The 23,169-nt window shown below is 44.6% G+C and overlaps 2 protein-coding genes and 1 long non-coding RNA gene across 3 annotated transcripts; 1 reads left to right on the forward strand and 2 right to left on the reverse strand.

The window, feature by feature from the left end:
* Positions 1-1,441: 1,441 nt before the first annotated feature.
* On the forward strand, positions 1,442-10,556 carry LOC109738313 (uncharacterized). Its single transcript, XM_073510567.1, has 6 exons — positions 1,442-2,869; positions 3,365-3,505; positions 3,593-5,327; positions 6,597-6,820; positions 7,670-8,610; positions 8,774-10,556. Exons 1-6 carry the CDS (start codon positions 1,565-1,567, stop codon positions 9,978-9,980), a joined length of 5,553 nt encoding a protein of 1,850 aa, XP_073366668.1. The 5' UTR covers positions 1,442-1,564; the 3' UTR covers positions 9,981-10,556.
* A 6,277-nt stretch (positions 10,557-16,833) lies between these two features.
* Positions 16,834-19,627, reverse strand: LOC109738326 (putative receptor protein kinase ZmPK1). The gene has a single exon (XM_020297431.4). It carries the CDS (start codon positions 19,545-19,547, stop codon positions 17,109-17,111), a length of 2,439 nt encoding a protein of 812 aa, XP_020153020.1. The 5' UTR covers positions 19,548-19,627; the 3' UTR covers positions 16,834-17,108.
* A 2,403-nt stretch (positions 19,628-22,030) lies between these two features.
* Positions 22,031-22,735, reverse strand: LOC120976734 (uncharacterized). Its single transcript, XR_012180990.1, has 2 exons — positions 22,423-22,735; positions 22,031-22,343 (listed from the first exon to the last, which is right to left on the reverse strand). It is a non-coding gene; the product is annotated as an uncharacterized lncRNA (long non-coding RNA).
* Positions 22,736-23,169: the final 434 nt, after the last annotated feature.

Below are 23,169 nucleotides of genomic sequence, written 5' to 3' on the forward strand. Positions count from 1 at the left end.
TATTTTCGGTATGATTTTTCGGTTTGGTTTCAAAACCCACATAGTGAGGTGGTAGACCTAGGCATTTCCGGGCTGGACCGAGTTTCAAAAAGCCCGACCCCAAAATCCCAAGCCTGGGCCCGGCCTACCTTTTGTATTTTAAATTATAAAATAGCTACTTTGGGAGATTAATACTATAATTCTATGCCTATATTTATATAAAAAATTAAAAAACATGTTTTGTCGGGCTTTTCCCGAGCTATGGGCCGGGTTGCGGATGGAAAGTGAGGCCCGAGCTCGGTCCAAGCATCGGGCTTCAGGCCAAGCCTGTCGGGCCGGGCCACCCATGCCCAGGTTTAAGCGGCGGACGAGCGGATTCGCGGGACACCTGTAAAACAACGTCTTCAACTAGGGTTTCTTGTGCCGCCACCGTTGTCATCTAAAAAATTTAGGTCCCCTCGCCTCCGGCTGCCATCTTGGCGTTGAGAGGTGGGGGGACTTCGGATATTCAAGACCTCAATGTTTCTCGCCATCGTCTAGTGATCATAATAGTTTTGTGAGAATAAATTTTCTCTCGTTCTTTTGGCGGTGCCATGAGGTTAGAGAGTTTTTTGTCCTCTCAGATCCAATTATTCAGATCTGATGAGTTTATGTTGTTGTGTCAAGTTTTTTTGTTAGTCTGATTCTTTGTGGAGGTGAAATGTTTCACTGACAGCATGGTGAAGATATAGTGATTTGACGGCTTGCATTTATGGGGAATCATCCCCGGCCCAAGTACGTTCATCGATCAAGACTTCACATCTCTTTGGATGGGCGACTCAAGGCGCTTTCAAAAATCATTATTGATAATGTTCGTGCGGGTGAAAGAGTAACAACATCGTTGCTCCAGTCAAATTGCAACCGCTTTATCTAAGTCCTTGGAGTATTTCTTCAAGCAGAGATTGACGTCATGAAGAAAGTGTTTTCAAGAGATTTCATTGTAATTCTTAGTCATAAGAGTTACTTCGTATTTTCTTGAATTTTAGGTCCAATCAATATACCTATAATTATTATGAGTATAAATAAAGTTACATGTATTTTTTCTAAAAGACACATGTAAAACAAATTACGGACTGACGGACTTTTAACAGACCTGTTCCAGCCGTAAAAATGTGAAAAACTGTAAAACCGCGGAAACTATACGGTCCGGGCGAGGATACAGGGGATGTGCTAGAGTTGCTCTAATCCTCCGTCGTCGCCATTGACATTCCGAACTCACAGGCTCAAAAAAGTTCATTTTGTTTTGTTTTGACAGGGCGTCTTGCAAAATGCAAAATTCGCAGGAAGAGCCATTGCATTGCATCACCCGCTCCCTGGCCTTAGCCGCACTGACAGACGAGCCCAGAAAAACATGGGACCCACCTATCAGTAACTGTAAATCTGTGCCTGAGACTGACATCAGTTGCCCTCCCCGTAACCCTCCCCTCGACTGGCCGCGCCGCCGTACCCACAGCCGTCTGGACTCTGGAGGCTGAGCGAGCGAGACCCCCAAAACCCTCGCTTAGCACGCGGTCTGCGATCGCTCCCCCCTCCCCCCTCCCCCACGATGCCTCCGTCGATGCCGAAGCGGCGGCGCGGCGTTGCCGCCTCACCCCGCTGCCGGAAGAAGCAGAAACGCCTCGACGCCATCTGCGACGTCGCGCCGACGCCTCCCCCGGGGGTCGGCGGCGGCGGCGGCGGCGGCGAGGATTCCGACCCGGAGTCCGTCCGCCGGAGCACGCGGTCACGCCGCGCGCCGGTCACGCTCGACACCTCGCCGGCCCCCTCGCCCCGCCGCATGAGGCCCCGCCGCGGCGGGGGCGTGGCCGGGTCCAGTGGGAGCCCGCGGAGGGGAGGCAAGGGTAGGGCACGGGGCCAGGCGGTTGCCCGAGTAGTGGACGGCGAGGAGGATGAGGAGGATGGCGGGGGAAATGCGGCGTGGCGCTCGCGGCTGCGGGATAGGGCAAAGGGGAAGGCCGGGGCGGGGAGGCGAGTGAGGACCCTGTGGTTCCAAGATGAAGACGAAGATGAAGAGGGGATTAAGGAAGAGGGGGGCGAGGAGGGCGGAGGTTTGTCATCGCGTGGGAGGGAAATCAGAGAGGGCGAGATCAATTTAACCATCGATGTTAGTGTACAAACTCACGAGACTGTTGAAGGTGTCACTGTAGTAGAAGAGGAAGGTGAGGAAAAAGGAGCAGGGGAGGAAGGTGATGAGTGTGACGAGGAGGAAGAAGCAATTGGTGTGGGAACTGATCTAGACGAAGGCAACATGGAGGAAGTGGGGGAGGATGATAGTTTGCAGGGTGAAGAGAAACCTGAACAGTTGGATTTACCTGTACTAGAAGGAGAAAATGGTGATGAGAATACTGATGAGGTTGAGTTCGGCGATTTAGGGGAGAATGAGCAGCTCGATGTGCACCATGGGCAGATTGCAGAAGTGAGCAACCTTCCTGACGAGCAGCCAATGGAACTTGATGGTCCTGATGAGCAAGTGGAAGAGGTCCAGCAGGATGAACAGATGGATGATGACCCAAATATAGTGTTGCCTGAGGAGGCTCTGAACGAGAGAGTCGGAAAATCTCTAATTTCAGATGAAAAACGAGGAGTTGTAGATGTTAAAGAAGGAAGGAGGTGTGGGCTATGTGGAGGAGGGACTGATGGGAGACCACCCAAGGTTGCACTGCATGATACTGCTGACAGCGAGAATGAAGCCTATGAGGGTGCCATGCCTTCAGAGGAGCCCAACTATGATATATGGGATGGGTTCAGTGACGATCCTGGATGGCTCGGAAGGTTACTGGGTCCAATACATGATAGATTTGGGATTGCCCGTGTCTGGGTTCATCAGAATTGTGCAGTTTGGAGTCCCGAGGTCAGTTCCTGCAATGTGTTTCAAATTCTTATGTGTTTATATGAATGTGTATGTTGAGTTACTTCTTTCTTCTGTTGCTTATTATTGCTGTTCTTTAGCTCTATTTTTAAGGAAGGCATGCAGCTATGTCCTTGTCTATACCCCCCCCCCCCCCCCCCCCTTACTGTAGGGGAAGGCCCCACAATATAAATAGGAGCTCAGATCTGTGCCCGCGAGAACTTGAACCTAGGTTGTGGGTTTGTACATCCACCTTCTCATGGCCTCACCCAAGTTAGTTAGGCTCACTTCCTCAATAACCCCCTCTTTATCACCATGATTGTATTTCCTGAAAATAGTATGTTCCACTACGTGGTTAACTGGTTATGGATAAGCATTGGTTGCTGTGGATTACTTGCTGAATTCCAATAGAATGTATTGCCAATAAAAACAGCTGAATGCATCCATATACACCATGTTAGTGATGCTGAGATTTTTTTTTTGGGTGTTAAATTTCAGGTTTACTTTGCTGGTCTGGGGTGCCTAAAAAATGTAAGGGCAGCACTTTGCCGTGGAAGGCTTTTGAAGTGCAGTCGGTGTGGCAGACCTGGAGCAACTATCGGGTGCCGTGTCGACCGGTGTCCAAAAACCTACCATTTGGTAATTACTTTATGCTTAGGCTGCACTTCATCATTCTATTATTTCTCTTTAATATGTATTATTTATCTCCCCGTCTCGATTCTGTAGCCTTGTAGTCGAACAGAAGCCTGCATATTTGATCACCGGAAGTTTCTTATAACTTGCAATGATCATCGACATCTCTTCCAACCTCAAGGCGATAAATATGCTGAACTGCTCAGGAAGATGAAGATAAAGAAGATGAAGGCCAATATCAGAAAGTTGTCACATGATGCATGGAGAAAGGATATAGAGGCTGAAGAGAAATGGTTAGAGAACTGTGGGGAAGATGAAGAGTTCTTGAAACGTGAGGGGAAGAGGCTAAACAGAGATCTTTTGAGGATTGCACCTGTTTACATAGGAGGTTCTTCTGAAAATGACAAGGCGTACGGTGGTTGGGAATCTGTTGCTGGGCTTAGTGATGTTATTCAGAGCATGAAAGAAGTGGTGATACTGCCTCTTCTATATCCTGAATTCTTTAGCTCTTTAGGTCTTACACCACCAAGAGGTGTTCTGCTGCATGGTCATCCTGGTACTGGTAAAACACTTGTCGTACGGGCACTAATAGGGGCATGCTCTCAGGGTAACAGAAGGATTGCTTATTTTGCTCGAAAAGGTGCTGATTGTTTGGGCAAGTATGTTGGGGATGCTGAGAGGCAGTTAAGACTTCTATTCCAGGTAGCTGAAAAATGCCAACCTTCTATCATATTTTTTGATGAAATGGATGGTTTAGCACCTTGTAGATCCAGACAACAAGACCAGACGCACAATTCAGTTGTAGCGACTTTGCTCTCGTTACTTGATGGCTTGAAATCACGTGGCTCAGTTATAGTTATAGGGGCTACTAATCGTCCTGATGCTATAGACCCTGCTCTTAGGAGACCAGGAAGGTTTGATCGTGAGATATACTTCCCGCTCCCCACCCTAGAGGCCAGGTCTGCCATTCTTTCGTTACACACAAAAAACTGGCCTAGTCCTATTTCAGGCACATTCCTCTCAGCTGTTGCAAGCCAAACTATTGGATACGCTGGTGCTGATTTGCAGGCAATTTGTACCCAAGCTGCATTAAATGCTCTGAAAAGGACTTGCCCATTGCAAGATATCTTACGCTTCGCTGAGAAAGGAACTGAACATGGACAACTTCCTCTACCATCAATCACCGTGGAGGAAAGGGATTGGTTGTCTGCTCTTGCAGCAGCACCCCCACCCTGTTCACAAAGGGAAGCAGGGATTGCTGCAAATGATCTAGTTTCCGCTCCTATTGATTCCTATCTTTTACCATGCCTTCTTAAACCATTACTTCACCTCCTTATTTCCCTCTGTTTGGATGAACGGATCTGGTTACCTTCGTCTCTTCTGAAGGCATCTTCCTCTATAAAGGCAGTGGTGTTTTCGTCTATGGAAAAGAACAACGTACCTCACACTTTCTGGTCTTCCTATCTTCCCTCTTTGATACAGCAGAAAGATGTTGGAAATAAAATTGTATCAATCTTGTCAAGCTATGGTCTTACAGCATCTCAACTAGGAAATCATGGTTCAATATTGTTAAGTCAAAACAAACAACATGAGAAGTTCGATGACCGCAGGTTGAGTTCCACCTGTTCTCTGAACAAAGGAGGGTTAGCATATAAGTTAGCAGGTTTTCGAGCTTTAGTTGCTGGGGCACCCAGATCAGGCCAACAACATCTAGTCCGTTGCCTTCTTCATGGTTTTGTGGGTCAGACTGTAATACACAAGCTTGATCTTGCAACTATGGCACAGGAGGGAAATGGTGACATCCTTAATGGATTGACACAAATTCTGTGTAAGTTACTTTTATTTCCATTTTCTTCTGAAATGTTGACTGAGAAGCAGTTAACTTTTCGTCTGTGTTTTTCCTGTACCTTGAGTGTCAATTTCTTTGCCTGCGTATTTTATTTTTCATTTGTACTGTCCATATGCATGCAACAGAGGCTGGGGATGAATAAAATCTCCACCATCTAAAAAAGGTGACTCGTGAGTATGTGAAATTAATGCCTACTCAGAAGTTATCTGTATAAGAATCGATGATAAGTCAACAACTTCCTTTAGGCTTAAATTTGTTCACTTTGCAAGCAGATCCTGTCATTATGAAATTTTCATGGTGCTGCTGTTGCCCGCGGCACAGTAACTGCAGCAGCATAGAGAACACTGCCATGACTTTGGACTAGTATTCTCTGCAGTTATAACGCAACAACATATTCTGTCCTGTCTAAACAGGTTTGGATGTTACTTAGAAAGTAGGAGCTTTCCTGGATGTAACCTTCGTTCATGTATTCAGGAGTATTTAAATAGACAAATACATTATAGATAACTATCTTATTGGGCTTCACTGATGTGCATGCGCTACTCTTATCTGATATGGGCAGCTAGTCATCCACAACCAACCGACTTTTCACAAGCACTGTGCAGTTGGCACGTAGTAAAAACAAAAAACTTGTTTTATCAAGAAATTAGCTATATGAAGATAGTCATGCACCCGATGTTGGATCTTTCTGCTGATCAAAGTTGCATTTTTCTGTGAAGAGTTCATCACATATTAGAAAGCGAGTTGAGCATGTAGCTAATATGTATCTACATTGGACAATTCAAGTTGTTTTATCCATTTGAGGTTGAATTCATTTCAGTTGAGCTGCACATTGCCAAGTTACTGAATATATGCGCTGAAGATTGATGCACCATAGCAATGATGATTCTTTATAGATTGAATTTAATGCGAAGTTGCCAACCCATATCTGGCCTGATGTAAATTAGCAGACTTAGTTTAGCTGAACCATTATCCTTTTTTGGCCACATCATGTGAGTTTAGAAGCCATTGTCACCCTATACAAATTCCAAAGGCAATCAATGTCATGTTGTTTCAGTAACTTATGTTCCTGGAAGAGAATGCCTTTATGGTTTTATATATAGGTAAACTATGTTATGCCCAATTCCTCTTTTAGTTGATGTCCAATGATCTATTGACTATCCATCTAGTACTCTATTAGTATCTTTCATTTGTTTCCAATGGATATAAGTGAGTAACCATAGTTTGTTTCTGCTTTTCCTTGACCAGTGAAAGGTCTACACCTTGGAAGGTGCATAATCTACATGCCTAGAATTGATTTGTGGGCAGTCAACACGGTCCATGAACAGGAAACAGAAGATCATGGGCACAACATGGGTACAAGCAAGTTGGCCTCCTCGCCAGTTGAAAGCATGCCAAAATGTTCAGAAGTTTGGAATACTTTGGTTGATCAGATGGGTTCATTATCAGCATCTGTATCCATAAGTGTTCTGGTAAGCTTCATCTCCACTCTTCATGCCATATGTCTTTTGACTTCCTTTTTGCTTAAGATTTTCTGTATATATGTATGCATATTCGTACTGTCCTCCATAAAATGTCACAAAGGAATGTGCATGGTAAGTTCATGGCTAAAAAACTGCATTTAAGTTCATTAACACAATGAGTGCGCCTCTGAGGATTTGTAGTCATGCAATGTTATCACCTTGTTTGCATTTCTTTCTATATGATAATCTAACTAAAAACAACTAAAACTGTTATTAAGAAAATGATATTTTGTATTTATCTTTGTTAAATCATGCTTTTGGGCCTTACAACACAAACTTAAAATGACATAGAGGTTGTGATCAGTCCATGCTGCAACATATAGTTAGTTGAGAGAATCTTTACCAATCATTGTAAAATATTTCTGCTATGGCTCTTAGTTAATTACTGAAAATATCTGGAATTAATAAACAAAACCGTAACGTAAAAGTCACTGCATTGCCAAACTAACCCCAATTTGCTCTAGAAGTTAGTAGCAAGTAGTTCGTAGCTGGGAGTGATTGCTCAAATTCGATCGTGCAACATTGTATAGCAGCAGTTCCCCCACGGATCTTAATAGCAACAATAGTGATGTGCTCAGTTTTGTATATGTTATTTGGTCTGTTTGTGCAAATGATAAAGAGCTGGTTGGTTCATTTGTTGCTGCCTTGCTGGTTTATCTTTCATCTCATATTCATGTTGAACACAGTGAATGTTATCACCATTGCGATTGCCCATCACTATTTGGACTTGAGATTTAGTGGTAATTAGCTGACCTGATTATATATAAATGGGATATGTAGCTGATAATTCACTTACAGGCCACTAGTGAGCTGAAGTTCCAAGATCTTCCATGCGGAGTCAAGCATTTCTTCAGCACACATGTTGTAGATGAATGTCTTAGTTCTTCAGAACACACTGTACCAAGATTCTCTGTGAATGTTGACAGCTCTATTAGCTGGGACGAGGTGCTCAATTCATGCGCTTTGCGGTTATCACATGACTTAATTCAGCATCATGTTCAGTTATTGCATGACAGGGCTCATAACAATCGTGATGAACAGAAAGAAGTCTTTGCGCCCATGGAAATTAGTGCACCAGATGAATCTAAATCCTGTGAGAACCAGGAATCCATCATATTGGCGAAGTCTTCTTTGTATGTTTACAAACGGCCCTCATATCCTACAAAGCTGGCCACGTGCAGTGCTCAGCTACAGCCATCAGCATCTGATGTGAAAGATGGAGAGGAAGATCCTGAGAAACTTGATTTTCACGAGAGTGTCTCAAGAAATCCTTCTAGCAGAACTATGAAGGGCAATGAATCACTTTCTATTATTGCCTTCGGAATTCAGATACTGCAGCACCCACAGTTCTCTAAACTCTGTTGGGTTACCTCAAAACTGCGGGAAGGCCCCTGCACTGATATAAATGGACCATGGAAAGGCTGGCCGTTTAACTCCTGTTTATTACATAGCAGCACCTCATCCGTTAAATCATTGTCTGAAGGACACAGTGTTGTTAAGGGCAAGGAGAAGTCCCTTTGTGTGAGAGGATTGGTTGCTGTTGGTTTATTAGCATATAGAGGTGTCTATGCATCTGTTATGGAAGTCTGTGCTGAGGTGAGAAAGGTTTTGGAACTGTTAGTTGAGCAGATCCGAATTAAAATTTTGGAAAAGAAAAGTCGATATCGGTACTTCCATATTCTATCTCAAGTAGCATATCTGGATGACATCGTGAACAGCTGGGCGTACACCTTCCAAAGGTATGCCTGACGAATCAGTCTCATGTTTCTATTGATTGCCAGTATTGTTTTTTTTCTTAAGTCAGGTGCGCTAGGCCAGCAAGATCATGTTGGTACTTAATATTGCTGATCCTGTGATGAATTTTACTGACCTTTGTTTTCTTCCTTTTGCTTTCATCTACAGATTACATCCTGACACTAGGACAAGAGCATTAGGTACAAAGACAGCAAGTCTAGGAAAGTCATGCACAAGAGAGTGTGAAAGTACCAGTTACGCTACAGAAAGCAATGTACTGGCTGGTCCTGTTGGCGGCTTTCCCCACGTCCAAGACAATTCAGCCCAACAGTCACACGGCCATCTGGTTGGCCCTGCTTCCTGTCCTAGTGAGATGCATGACAAGCCAGTCCAACAAGGTCCTGACCAACTTGAAATTCATAGTGTGGTCTGCAACATTGGTAATGATCATTTGACATCTATATCCAGGATGGATGCAGTGGAACATGATCTTGTCTGTTCAGCTTCGCCTGATGCGCACAAAGGTGCTCTTACATCTGCAGATCCAGTCATAAATGATGGAGGATCTGGTGAAGTAAACAACGGCTGGAAAATGTCCAGAGTAACCAATGGTAAAGAAAAATGCAAGCCAGATATTCAAAGATCTGAAAGCCTCTCTAAATCTGTTGAAGATTTCAATAATATGCAAAGGGCAGAAAATTTAAGTGCATGCCCAGCTACTATGGACAGTGTAGAAGTATCAAAGAAGACAATGTCTTCTGAATCTCATGGCAGTGGTAATGAGCTGAATACCAGCTTTCCTCTTAATGATGTTGGGTCAGGTCATTCGATTAATGGTCATATGCAAGATAGAAGAAATAATCTCTCAGTTCCAAAATCTTCATGTCTATATGAATGTTGCTCCTCATGCTTCCGTGCTGTTTCTAAGGTGTCTCATGATATTCTTTCAAATTCAGTACGGCCTAATAAGCATTGCTTAACCGTTGATGATATGCATGACATTCTCTCATCTTGCTCACTGAATCTACTAGCAACAGTTGGAAAATGGCACAGCTCTCAAGGTGTAGTTGGTTGTCAAGAAGAGATTGGAAAAAAGCGTTATCTGGAAATCATTTCAGAGCATTGTGTTTGTCAGGGTGATGTTAGTTTTGTTTCAAGGGATTGTGCATGTCACTTGGAAAGCAGTGCAGAGGCCGAAGCCAGTAATAAGGAGAGGCATTCTTTATGTGGACAATCATTAAGTTTTTTCTTCAAGGATGGTGTTTTGATGCCACAAGATCTCACTGCAGGGACCACACTTCATTGCAGCTTTAAAAGACTATGTGTTTGCTCACTACCTGGAACGATTTCTATGCTCGTTCAGATCCCCAGTTGATGTGATCATGCGGGCAGATAAAAATACAATGTGTTTGGCCATGCTAAAGATGCTGCGGTTTAGGATTTTTGCTCTGAGCTGACCCACCTCCAGTTCTGTACATACCACAAGAGTAGCAAGTCTTCTGTTTCTCATCCTCGATGCAACTTCACGCTAGCCTTCTGCAAATAAATCTCCTTTATCGGTTATGGTTGACAGTGGAATGCGCCAATGCGGGCTTGCGTAGTCGGTGTGAGATATGGATTGGTTGAAGAGAAGTGGAGCAAATGATCTTCTGTTAATTAAGTGGCTCTGTTGTAGACAAGGACTGCTGTTACTGATGCTGGAATCTGTAGAACTAGATGAATGATGATGCCTTCTCAAATCTCATTGTATTATGTATTACAACTCAATTAAGCCATCAAGTTGAAACAAGGTTGACAAATATTAGCAGATTTGGGTGTTACATTCAGACTGCTCACTGACTCGCTGGTATGCTTTGTAATGAGCAAATAGCTTTCAGCATGATAGTTCTGTATAATTGTGAGTCTGCTGTTATTCTGACATGAGTGAAATTAAGAGTGCTGTTTTTTGTTATTCCAGCGGAGTTAATCAGAAATAATGACTAACACTATTTTGTTGATTGGTGGTGACTATGACAGTATATTTAACAATATAGAGAAAGCAGTGAACCTTAGGTGTCAGTAAGAAACTCTTATCAGATGTTTGATGCAAAACTATGACTGATGGGTTAGAACCCCATAGGTAATGTTTATATGCAATGGTTAGGTCGCACATCATGTCAAGTCTCCGAATACTGCCACAGCAGCAATACATCGATTGTGTTAGGGGTTATATTTGGCCATGGCTTATCTGTTTTGAAGCTAAGAAAGTTCAACTGGGTATATTTGTTGGACTAGGGGTAGTTGCGACTTGGAAGGTAGGATATAACTTGCCTACGCTATTAAGATCACTTCATAATTTTGTTAGTGGACTGATTTCAGACGGTGAATTAGTACATGTGCAAATACCGGTCAGGATTGTTAACAGTGTGTAGGCATATTTAAAAGAGCCAGATATTATCCAGCTAGTGGCTAAACTGGTTTGCATATGGTCCCTTTTTAAAATAAATTGAAATTTGATTTGAATCAAATATACATTAACAGTGGCCGATGTACTAGAGTCAGACTCTGACTGGGATAACTAGGGAAGGCAGTAATTATAACTACATTGTTATTCTTGGATTTTTAATCATGATTGTAACTTATAGCAGGCTGCTGTTTTTCTTTTCTCCCTGATTCATGCATACCTCCTGGTTATATGACCGGGTTTGATAGTGAACTTGCCTGGGCAATATGTCAGTAAGACTACTGACTATTTTTCTGTTGGGAACCTTGATTCACAACTGGATAACTACCATGCTGAAGATAACCAGATAGCATGGCTGCGAGGGACTGGGTAGACATAGATTGGGATGAGAGAATAACTGTAGATTAGATTTATTGTTCTTGCTTGATTCCCAAACCTTACATGATCTGCATGTATATAATATTTCCTAACTTGACACCCAAGGTGTTGCATTCTAACTAGGAAACCCTCTAATATGTGTATCTGAATCCATACTTTCCTAATCCTTACTGTCCTGAATTAAGCATTCCTAGTTCTATCTCTAACTCATCTTTCCCAGTTGAAGTCATCTCCTTCCTGAACTCTTCCCTAGCCAACTCCTTGCTCGAATATCATTGGGCGTCTCTTACCTATGCAGAACTCATGTTGTACACCTTGCTGGCTGGCCGGCCGCAATACATGTGATGCTGCTTTGAGGCAACGTTCTGATGTCCACAACATTTTCACACTATCTGTATTACCACAATCTACAGTTGCCTATAATGCTAGACCTACAAAAATCTACAAATATTTTACTTAACTTTACAAACTAATCCCCCCCCCCCCCCCCCCCCCCCCCCCCCCCGCGCGCGCGAATTGAACTGGGGTAGGCCCCTTCAACCCCTATTACCAATCGTAATCCTCCACATCAGCTTGTTTGTAAAAAAATTAGGTAACCACCGCTATTACCAATCATAATCCTCCACTTGCTTTGTTACTGTTTGAACCAGTTTGAGCTGTCTTGAGCTACCACCAGGATTGGCTTTAGCTAGGTAAGTAAATATGTGTTGAGGAACACCAATTATTGTTCTTCTTGATGCAAGAAACTAGCTGCAAATTTTCAGCACTGTTTGTTGGCAGGTGCTTTAGTACTTCCTATATGACTCGCAGAGCACTGCACTGGCAGCTCTTTCCGAATGAACTGTGTAATTATAATCTGATATTTGCAAACCAGGTAGTGAGGGTTGTAACTTGTATGAGGTAAATGAAATAATGTATCACCATGTGTTGGTGGGGCATGAGGCTATCTAAGGGAGTACAACCTTTAGACCTTATTGCGAAACAAACTAATGCCTCTGACTACATTCCCCAAAAAAAAAGATTGTGGAAGGGTGTTGCGCCTTATGGTGGATCGTAAGTATAACTGTTTGCTTGTAATTAATGAAAAGATATGCAGGTCTCTCCTGCGTATTTTCAAAAATAAATGAGAAAGGTAGGCAAACCCATTCTGACTTCTACAAACTTGTATTCCATTGTGGGTTGATTAAGAAAACTACTCATAGCGATTCAGCTTAAGTGATGCCTATTGAGCATTATAAATATGGTTAGGAAGATGTGTATTTTATTTTCAAAGAGTGAAGGGAAATTACATGTGAAAACTGAAAACATTGCACCACACAATGGAAGGTGCAGATTTCTTATGACATGATTAATGATGTTTCATTTTTCTAGCCTTTGGCAGATATGTGCAACCTTTTCTAGCCACAGAAGGTTGGGAACAATATGGTTGCATATCTATCATGCTAGGAGAAATATGTGATTTATCTAACAGGCCAGCAAATGAAGTTGGAAGGAGAATAGCTATTGCCATGAGAAGAGTGCCTTAAATTCAAGTGAGTTTTGGCTTATCATCTCAGTAGTTTTTGTATTAGGTTCTTACTTATCTTGTGATAAGTTTCAAGATAACACATACAAGAAATGGCTATTTAATCTTTTTGTAGTTATTTCTTTCAATACTGTGTTTTTTTACTGTACCTTTGTCTAACAAACCATTCTATTTGCAAGACAAAACGACGATAGCTATGGGATGTTTATGTAAATTTGTTGCAGATAAAGGTATATAGCCTTTGTACGCAACACTTTGCTAGAATGGTAACTGCACCAAATCTTAGCAAGTTATCATAACAACTACTCCCTCCATCCCATAATATAAGAACGGGGAGTAGGAAACATTGTGTTATTCTGTTTGAATTTGGAAGCAAGAACTAATAGTTTTACTTCCGAGTTAGAGAAACTTTCCTGTGCAACTCAACTGCAATTGTATCCTAAAGAAAATTTAAAATTTTAATGCTCTTTGAACTAGAGTAACACACGAAAGGAACATTGGATGAATGTAGAAGTAATCAAATGATAGAAGGCACAATTTACTGCACTGCAAGGAGGCAGCTTGCAGGTACCAGGGGACTTTAACATGATTGATCGGGCCCAAGATAAAAACAATGCCAATGTTCCCTGCCATGTCATGGATCGCTCCTACCGCGCTCGCTGATCTGGAGCTGCGCGAGCTGCACCGAAATGGTCATCGATACACATGGTCAACCGAAATAGATTGACGAGGGACAATAAAGATAAAAATATCAGTAGGCAAACCCATTTTGACTTCTTCTACAAACTTGTATTCCATTTTGGATAAGCTGGAAGCTTTAAGTAATTTTTTCGATACACTTGGTCAAACGAAATAGATTGACGAGGGACAATAAGGAAAAAAATCAGTAGGCAAACCCATTTTGACGTCTTCTACATACTTGTATTCCATTCTGGATAAGCTGGAACGTTAAAGTAATTTTTTTTAGGTCTTCTAGCTAAGTTGAGATGTGAAGGTTTCACAAAGCCCTCTGATTTTGTAGTGGAGACTATGTACCCACTATTCTGAACAGAACTTGGTGTTATTATCTAAGATTTTGGACTAGATCTTGTGTTCCACGAGTTTTGGATTGAACTCCTGGTGCCATATGTGTTATCTTTACCTCTAGAACGATATCTAGGGCAACACGTTGAAGTAGTTCCTTCAACACGTGTGTTGTACACTTTGTAGCAGTAAGGTAGAGTTTCTCCTCCACAACCTTGTGCTGTTTTAGGTGGTATCGCAGTCCTGTTGATCCATTCCAGTTCTTGGTGTCCTCTTTGAGAGTGAGCTGCAGCAAAACATGGAAGAATAGGGGAATAGGATGGATGCTGAAGAACAACATATCCAAACGTATGTGCAATCTTAACCGGAGATTCAGTTAGCTGGCTGAGATGATAAGAAATGGTGTTCCTCTGCTGCCAATGAAGAAGATTCATCAGAGAAGAAGATGTCTAACAGTGAAGATGAGGGGGTAATCTTGAAGCAAGACTACCACAACAACATGTAGCTCAGTGTTCTTTAAAAAGCCAACCTATGTGAATCTCAGTGTACTTCAGGAAGGACAAATTCGACACCACTGCTGCGTGGTAATCCGGTGTCTGGCTGCTGCTGTGCTCTGCACCCCCTTTCCCCATCATTGCTGGTTTAGGTGTGCTCAACACCTGCGTTGAGATCTCAGCTGAACTTGCCAGTGTGCCAGCGAGTGCAACGTGCACACGTTGTGACACAGGATCGAACATCTTGTATGTCTTCGAGCCTGATTTGTAGCCGATGAAGACGATGGTTTTGCTGCAGTCTTTCGACCTTGGAATGACTTCACTTTCTTCATGAAAGTCAGACAACTGAATGTGCAAAGAAAGCTCACCATCGGGTTCCTGGCTGCCATGCCAAACTTCGGACGGCGTCCTTCCGTCGAGGGCTTTTGCCAGCGCATAGTTCAGGAGAAAGACGGCCGTAGAGATCGCCTCGCCCCAAAACTTAGTAGGCATGCTGCTTTGCTTGAGTAGGCTGCGTGCTGTCGCCACGGTGGTTTGATTCCGCCACTGCTCGACGACGTCGTTTTGCTGCAGTGAGTATGACGCAGAGTGATGCCTCTACACACCTTGATCTTCCCAATATTCGCTGAATTCGACCGACATGAACTCACCGCCCTTGTCGGCTAGTAGCTCTCGGAACTTGCTGCTACTTTCTGAGTTCTACAGCCTCCTAGAAGCGCTTGATCGCCATCGGTGCTTCGCTCTTTTTGCCGCCAATAACACTAGCCACTGAAGCGGTTGTGGTCGTAGACAAGGAAGAAACGTTTGCTGTTGGGACCTGCTGGTGGACTGGGCCAGAGAGGTCGCCATGGACTAAATCCAGAGCACGCTCACGCTCTGCTCTGAACTTTAACTTCGCCAGGAAAGTCGAGTGTGGCTGCTTGGTGAGGATGCGGGTGTCACAGAGGTGGTAGGCCTCGAACCATCTATTGACGTGCCGTCTGCCGGAGTGAATCGAAGCTGATGTGGCCGTACCGTTCGTGCCACCGCCAAGAAGACAAAAAAGAAGTGTGAGTGGCATCCTGACAAGTAGAGAGGCGGTGTGGCATTGCACCCTCGTTGGACCTTGACAAGTGTGCATCAACCCCCTCTTGGTTGCCACTTTCGTGCCTTTCTCGCTCAAAATCTAATATACAATTCTGAACTACGAAACCGTCTATTTTACAACCTCAAACTTTCAAAACTGGACAAGGAACAACCCTTGGCTGGTTTTTAACTGTTTCTGACTGGTCAACAGCCCAGTCAGCCGCCATGCTACCCATGCTTCTGAATTTGAATTTTGTTTCTATTTTTTTTCTGTTCGGCAAAACTTCTTCAAACTTTTCCAGATTGAATATAAGAGCAGTGTAGATATTTGAGTTTTTTTTGGAAACTCCTGAATTTGAATTTTGCTTCTAGTTTTTTTTTTCTGTTTGGCAAAACTTCTTGAAACTTCCCAGATTGGATATTTATGAGATTTTTTTGGATTTTTTCTGGAAACCTTTTTTGGCCAATTTTGACCCAAAATGCTCCCGAATTTGAATTTTGCATGTAGTTTTTTTTCCTGTTCGAAAAAACTTCTTGAAATTTTCCCAGACTGAATACAAGGGCATTGTTCACTTTTAGAATTTTTTTCAATAATTTCTGGGCACTTCCATTTTTTGGAAGCATTTAGCTAGCATTAAGCCATCAAAATATGGTACTCCCTCCGTAAACAAATATAAGAGCGTTTAGGACACTAAAATAGTGATCTAAACACTCTTATATTAGTTTACAGAGGGAGTACAAGTCACTTAGGTCAAGAATTTTGTAAGCCACTTCATATGTTCAAAAGACCAAAATATCCGAAAATGACACATAATTCAAGAACGTAGGTCTCACACATTACAACATTCTCACACATACCTTCATGACATTCGTTGCCCCATCTCTGGTAGCCTATACTGCATAGTACCGACATGGTTTATTATGTGCCGCAAAATTACAACAGCCTATACTGCATAGTGTTATATATAGAGTGCAGGCTCGGTACAGGGGATAAGTCAGTTTGTATAAACCTGGCGGCCCACTAGTGATAGACAGCATAACAAAACAAAGTTTGGCACTGCTAATCTTGGCTTAGTGCCTGAGACTTCACATCATGTTCCCTGGCTACTGGCTTATGAAACTGTAAAGTAAAAGCAACCGGTATGGAAGAACATAATGCGCTGCTCTATTGCAGATCCATATCTAGAAACTACTACTTGCAGAGCTCAATGAACCGACCTCTAACTCTTTTAGCATTATAAATAATTTATACCAGACACAATTTGAATAACGCAACGCATTATCAAACTCACTGATCCAATTTGAGCCCACCATTATCAAAATATTTATAGCATGATGAGTAAAAATGTCATACAAACATGAAAGAAAATACTGCGCTGCACCTAACTCCCCCCTACCAGCCTGTGAGGATACCAACCACAATTTGAATAAGGCAAGGCCGAAAATCTGGAGAATGGATCTAATCTTTCCACTTCATGACATAAGGTATACACTGCATAGAAAATGGCATAGCTGTTTTTTTTCTCTCTTCTGATGCCTTGTTCAGCTTGCTTTCATGCTTCTGGTAAAATGCCATCAAAAGTATGCTGGATGATAATCTTCATCGTCGCATTCCATGAGATTTCTGGCAATTTGATCCATTGTTGGCCTCTTGCTTCTTTCATCAAGGCATGAAATAGCTATCTTCACCATAACTGTTGCTTGCTTGTGATTGAAATGCCCTTTCAGTCTAGCATCCACTATATCCAGTTCAGCCCCATTAGCGAGCATCTGTTTCACGGCCTGAACAAATTGCATGAACCCCACCCCTTCTCCGCCTTCTGTTGCCCCACTGGGAATTTGCATCAAGCCCATCTCATCTTCGTCTACTGTCACCCCACTGGAAACCCTACTCCCAGTGACAATCTCTAGAAGCACGACTCCGAAGCTGTAAACATCTACCTTTGCATCGATTGGCAAATTCATCACCCATTCTGGCGCCATATAGCCCGTTGTGCCTCTCATTTGAGTGAAATTTAAGCTAGAACTATCTCTCTCAGAGAGCTTGGATAGTCCAAAGTCTGCTATCTTGGCTTCGAATTCTCGTGTCAGCAGTATGTTTTCTGGCTTTACATCACAATGGACAATCCATTCGAGGCATTCGTGATGCAGGTAAGCAAGGCCTCTTGCTGTCCCCAAGGCAATCTTGAACCGTTGACCCCATGAGAGCAGTCTTTCAGTGCCTCTGCCATAAAAAAGGTATCTGTCCAATGACTCATTCTCCACAAACTCGTAGACTAATAACCTGTGTTGGCCTTCTGAGCAAAACCCATACATTCGTACCAAATTCATGTGGTTGATCCTCCCAATGAGAGTTACTTCTGCCCAAAATTCCTCTTCACCTTTTCTAACATCTGTAAGCTTCTTTACTGCCACAACCTTCTTGTCTCCGAGTATTCCTCTGTAAACTACTCCATTGCCACCCTTCCCTAGCTCTTCTTTGAACTTCCCTGTTGCTTCAACCAACTCACGGTACGTAAACCTCCTGAACTGGCTTGTTATCATCTTGTAACCTTCCTCCATGGACTTGGGTATGTTGTGCATTTTGAAAAGGACATACCATCCTGTCATGATAAAAAACAATTCAACTGCCCCTAATATAGCAGCAAAGATGTAGAGGTATGCCCAGCTTATGTGGTCAGAGTTTTTTATGTATGCATCTGCAGACACTACCATAACCTTGGATCTCTCCGGACTGCAGGTAATACCAGGATGATTGGCAGCTGGAGATGTTGAACTGACACTCTTAGGAAGTTTGAAGTAGTTGTCTCCCAGGAAATATGGATAGACCTGGCCGTTGTAGAGCACATTTTTAGTGTAACATAAACCCTCTCCAGCTTTGTATGTGAAAGATATGCACATGCAGCTCTCCAAGCAAATCCGCCTGCATTCTCCGAGGGAGATTGACTTGTTGGAAGTGAGATCGAAGCCATAAAAGTCACCATGAGGAACCTTGACGAATTGAAAATCCTCCTGTGGTTGCCCGCATTGGATGCTGAATGTTGGCTTGCAGCCTCTGTCCCAGTTCTCGGGATCAACCATCTTATATCCTGGAGGACAAGTGCATCTGGGGCGGCCTGCTGGTGAGTACTCACAAATTCCATTCTTTCCACACAATCCATGCACATAACACATCTGCTGCACACCCTGCCCTGTGATACTCCAGTTGCCACTTGATGCATTCAAACTGTACATTCTGAAGTTCCCATCATAGTCGATGGTGATCCTTCTCTGGATCCCCAAACCTGAATCCGAGGCTATCATCTTGAACCCATCACTTGACAAGAACTTGCCCTCGCGGTCCAGGACCGCGATCTTGCTGCTGTTGAACCTAGTCCGGCCGTTCTGCAGTGCATTGTAATCAGGGCTTGGCCAGTATATGCTTGTGATGTCCGGTCCATTGTACAGGAGGCGTAGGACGTTGTCATTGTCGAAATAGAGGACATGGTAACTATCTGACTGGGAGACCAACTTGTTTGCTCTCGTCAGATGCTGCGTCGGGAGCAAGGTGTTGGTGGGCAAATCGAAGCTCTGCCATACGGTCTTACCGGTCGAGTCGTTGATCACGAGGTTCCCGGTGTCGAGGAGAGCCACTGTTGTGTGCTTGCCCCAGCCTGTCTTGCTCTCCCATGCTGTGGAGTCATTGACGTCGGTGAGGACCAGGTTGCCCTCACGGTTCAGGGATATCCTGGAGCCCTGGCCGTTCACCGGAGAGCAAGGATTCGCCGTCCAGACAACGGTCTTGTCGGTGGCGTGGGTGAACCAGATGGAGAAGTAGAAGGCGTTGGTGCTGTTTCCGGACGGGTAGAAGCCGCAAGAGAAGGTTGTGTCTGGTGAGACGAGCAGGACTTTCCCACGATCTACTTGCAGAGATGTGCCTGTGCTTATTGTGCTCTGCCATGGGGACGCACAGGAGCAGAGCAGAGTGGAGAGCAAGGGAAGAAGGGCTACTGGGTAGAAGAAGAGCCTAGGCATCTTTTCTGGTTGTTGGAGGTGATGACAGACAGACAGGGGAGTAGGCTCCTTATGCAGCCTTTGCGGGTCTCTTTTAGTGGGGTTCCTGTCTGTCCATCTCGTGACCAGTATTGTGTACTGAGCTACAATCCATTTGTTTGTTTATGACCACGGAGGTGATGAGTGCGTCTGCTCGTTTAGGAATCTACTTATACTGCTCTCAGTGTGTGATCTTGAGTAGTAACTTTCTCTGACCCACAAAACCACTGGCCTGATCTGGACAAGACCGGAGACTGAGAGTTGCGCTGGCCCTTTGCTTCATCTCCAGCGGCTGTCGTCACGGCGGAAAGCAGCAATCTCGGTGCGGCGGCGGGCGGCGGCTCGGTCTTCTTCGGTATTTTTTTGGTTGGCACGCGTGTGCGTCTGCGTGTCTCTTCCCTTGGCCTGTGCTGGGCTGTAATCCTCTCCCATCCTTGTTCGGTGGATTCGCTGCGTGTCGCCAATGCAGGGCTACTTTGCCCCAGAGGAAGATAAGCTGGAGGCAAGAAATTTACACCAGATATCGCTTTCATATATGTGGTCCACATGGTAGAGCCGGACACAAATAAATCCTCACCTCCAAATCTCTGAAGTCTGTACCTTGACCTTTCTGATCCCAATCTATCCGAACCCTAAATACGTTTGGCACACCGGGAAAAGCACAAACCTGGCCATGATCTCGCTTCTCTCACTAGCGTATGTGTACGCGTACTTGCACACGCACATGAGGATCGCGTACCTACGCGCGCACTGCTGGCGACGTCGTGGTGCTCGCCGACGTCGTGGCCGTGTCCTTCCCGGTCTCTGCTGCATTGGCCCCGCACTTACACCCCAGCAGATGCCATTCGCAGCAGCGCCCGAGCTTGAGCAGAGGAGAGTAACACAAGATGGCAGCCAACGTACGACGACAATAGACCCAGAGTTTGGCAGCCAATATATAGCGACGTTCTTCTTGTTTGAGGCCAAGCTAGTGCATGAGCTCCGGGCACGGTTGGAAATGGAGGGCCTTCTGATTATTTTCCTCACTATTGTGTTGTTATGCATTAGCACAGAGCACAAGAAGGACGAGTCATCATGTGTGAGTTTAGCTTGTAGCATGTGCGTGTAGGAAGCTGTTCTTTGCCTATTTCTATGCGCGCTGCGACGGCGAGAGCACAAACAGTAGCAGTATGCGGCGGCGATCAGCGAGGGCAGCGGCTGCTTATGGTGGGGAGAAACACCAGCCACAACATTTCGCGGAGGTTGCCGTAGCAGGGGTCGTCTGCCCAGGAGAGTAGGTCCGTGTCCGGGAGCAGATCGAACACCTACGCCAGCCGCGCCTCGCCACACTTGACACTGAAGAAGAGATTGGGGAAAGCATATGACAGATGGGCCCATGTAGTAAGTGACAGTAGAAATCAATCCCGCCTTGGATCAAGCCTTTCCTATTACATCAAATAGGATTTTACTCATACAGGTCTGGATTGACCGGGATCTGTAAATACGGGATACAAACTTCAGGGATTTAAAGGTGAAGGTTTGTTTGCGTCAACCTCTACAATCTCAGGGTTTATTTTAGACTTTACTCATATCGATCATGTGCTGCTTCTGGGTGACCACTGACTCAGGCATGTTCCTCTCGTTGCGATTACAGTGCTGCTCAATAACTGTGGTCTTTAATTTAGTTAGTCTTCAAAGCTTCACAATTGAATGTCTTCTACAATGGTTGAGTCATTGTCATCTGTTCATACATGGCCCCGTGTGGTCATCTCTGATGGCTATCGTGCATCGGTTTGTTATTTCAACCAGATATTCTATGGCTGGATTCCCCTCTAACTTCTTTTATAAATCTGGATCTCTTTTTCTGCGGGTGGCATCCGTATTTGGAGCTAGTTTTGGCTGGCTCGTGGGAACGGCACGGAAACCACTACCTCCGTGTCTAGCCTAGTTTCCTAAATAAAGGAGCCTCACCTAATAGCGTGGGCATCTCGTCTCGTGGTATGAGTGTCGGTCTGTATTATCTTACCTTTTTTCTTTAAAAATTGGTGTACTATCTTACTTGCATGGTGCGTATTCCCTTGAAAGAAGTCGTCATGAATATGCCAGCCAAGTTACTAATCGAGTTTGGTTCTTGCACCGCTGCACGAGGGGCTCTGACTTCTTATAGGGCAACGATAGGGCGCACCGGCCTAAACTTTCGGTCGGTCGCTGCTAGCCATCCGATTTGAAAGTAGCGAACCGTCAGATCTCGCCTCCTCTTTCTTCCCCTTTCCTGTCTTTTCCCACACGCACAAGGAAACAAAACACAAAAAGTGCCATTGATCCATGCCAGTGCGACCTCTATGCTCGCGCGACCTGGAAGCTCCGCTGGTTCCCCAACGCTCGTCGCTCGCCGTCGGCCTCGCCGCTCGTCGGTTGCAGCAGAAAAAACAAAGCAATGCCAGCTTGAAAGCAAAACACATGGTTCCAGCAAATAATTAATATGGTTCCAGCAAACAATAATGTCGTTGCAGCAAAAATACTATGATTCCAGCGAAATACATTGATATGGTTCCAGCAAAAAACACACATGGTTCCAACAAAAAATTGATATAGTTCCAGCAAAAATGAAAAATGTTCCTCAGAAAGAAGAAAAAAGATCAATGCAGCAAAAAAAAATAAAATCACGGCGTTGTCGTCGTAGCCGCCCCAGCACCATCCTTGCCGATTGCAACAAGTCAAAATGCTGGTTACAGCAAAAAAATCTGTGCAGCAAAAATCACGGCACCCGCGGCCATGGTCGCCCGACATTGTCCCCTCCTGTTGCAACAAATCGAGAAAATGGTTCCAGCAAAATTCGAAAGTAGTTCCAGCAAAAATTAAAAAAAGAACAACTTACCACGACGGCCACCGTTGTCGCCGTCCACCACCATCCTCACCGTTGAAGCAAATCCCGGCGCTGGTTGAAGCAAATCCCCATGCCGGTTCCAACATCCTCCACCACAGTTGCCACCGTGGTTTGCAGCACCCGTCGGCGTGGTCACCGTGCCCATGGTGGGCAGCGCCATGCTCGGCCGGTTGCAGCATCGCTGGATGCCCCCGTCTCCAGCATCCGCTCCGCCACGCCGTCCCAAGGCCGCCGCCATGCAGTGGTTAGCAGCCCCGCTCCCCGTCGAAGCCATGAGCATGGAGAAGGTGCAGGCCATGTCCTCCCTGATTTGAGATCCATGGGGAAAAGAAGAGGAGGTGAGGAATGAATGGACAGGAAGGCTCGCGAGGGGATAAGGAAAGGAGAAACAGCGGTGCGTGGGCCTGTTTTGACGCGTGGGAGGACGTACTGCGTGACGCGGAGATGGAGACCGGCCGAGCGTTGCGCCGGCACGCCGATTACAAACATTCCCCCTTCTTATATGCGGCTAAAGTATCTATAGTTTTTTTTTGAAATGAGGCAAAAGACTTGCCATTTTCATTAATTAAGGAGAAGGTGTAGACATAAGCCGTAAAGCGGCAAAAAAAGAAAAAGACTACTCTCGCAACATTAGAGTACTCAGGTGCCTGGCTCCAGTCGGCGCCCAAAGATGGGCTTCCTCTTCGATCTTGACAACAGCGCCCAAAGATGGGCTTCCTCTTTGATCTTGACAACGAC

The sequence above is a fragment of the Aegilops tauschii genome, chromosome 3 (assembly GCF_002575655.3).
Source record: "Aegilops tauschii subsp. strangulata cultivar AL8/78 chromosome 3, Aet v6.0, whole genome shotgun sequence".
Lineage (NCBI taxonomy): Eukaryota > Viridiplantae > Streptophyta > Magnoliopsida > Poales > Poaceae > Aegilops > Aegilops tauschii.

Coding starts and splice junctions, on each gene's coding strand:
- LOC109738326 (XM_020297431.4), bottom strand. CDS start 19,547: ATGCCTAGGCTCTTCTTCTACCCAGTAGCCCTTCTTCCCTTGCTCTCC.
- LOC109738313 (XM_073510567.1), top strand. CDS start 1,565: ATGCCTCCGTCGATGCCGAAGCGGCGGCGCGGCGTTGCCGCCTCACCC. Junction 5,328..6,596: donor TGGATTGACACAAATTCTGT/GTAAGTTACTTT, acceptor TTCCTTGACCAG/TGAAAGGTCTACACCTTGGA. Junction 6,821..7,669: donor CTGTATCCATAAGTGTTCTG/GTAAGCTTCATC, acceptor ATTCACTTACAG/GCCACTAGTGAGCTGAAGTT.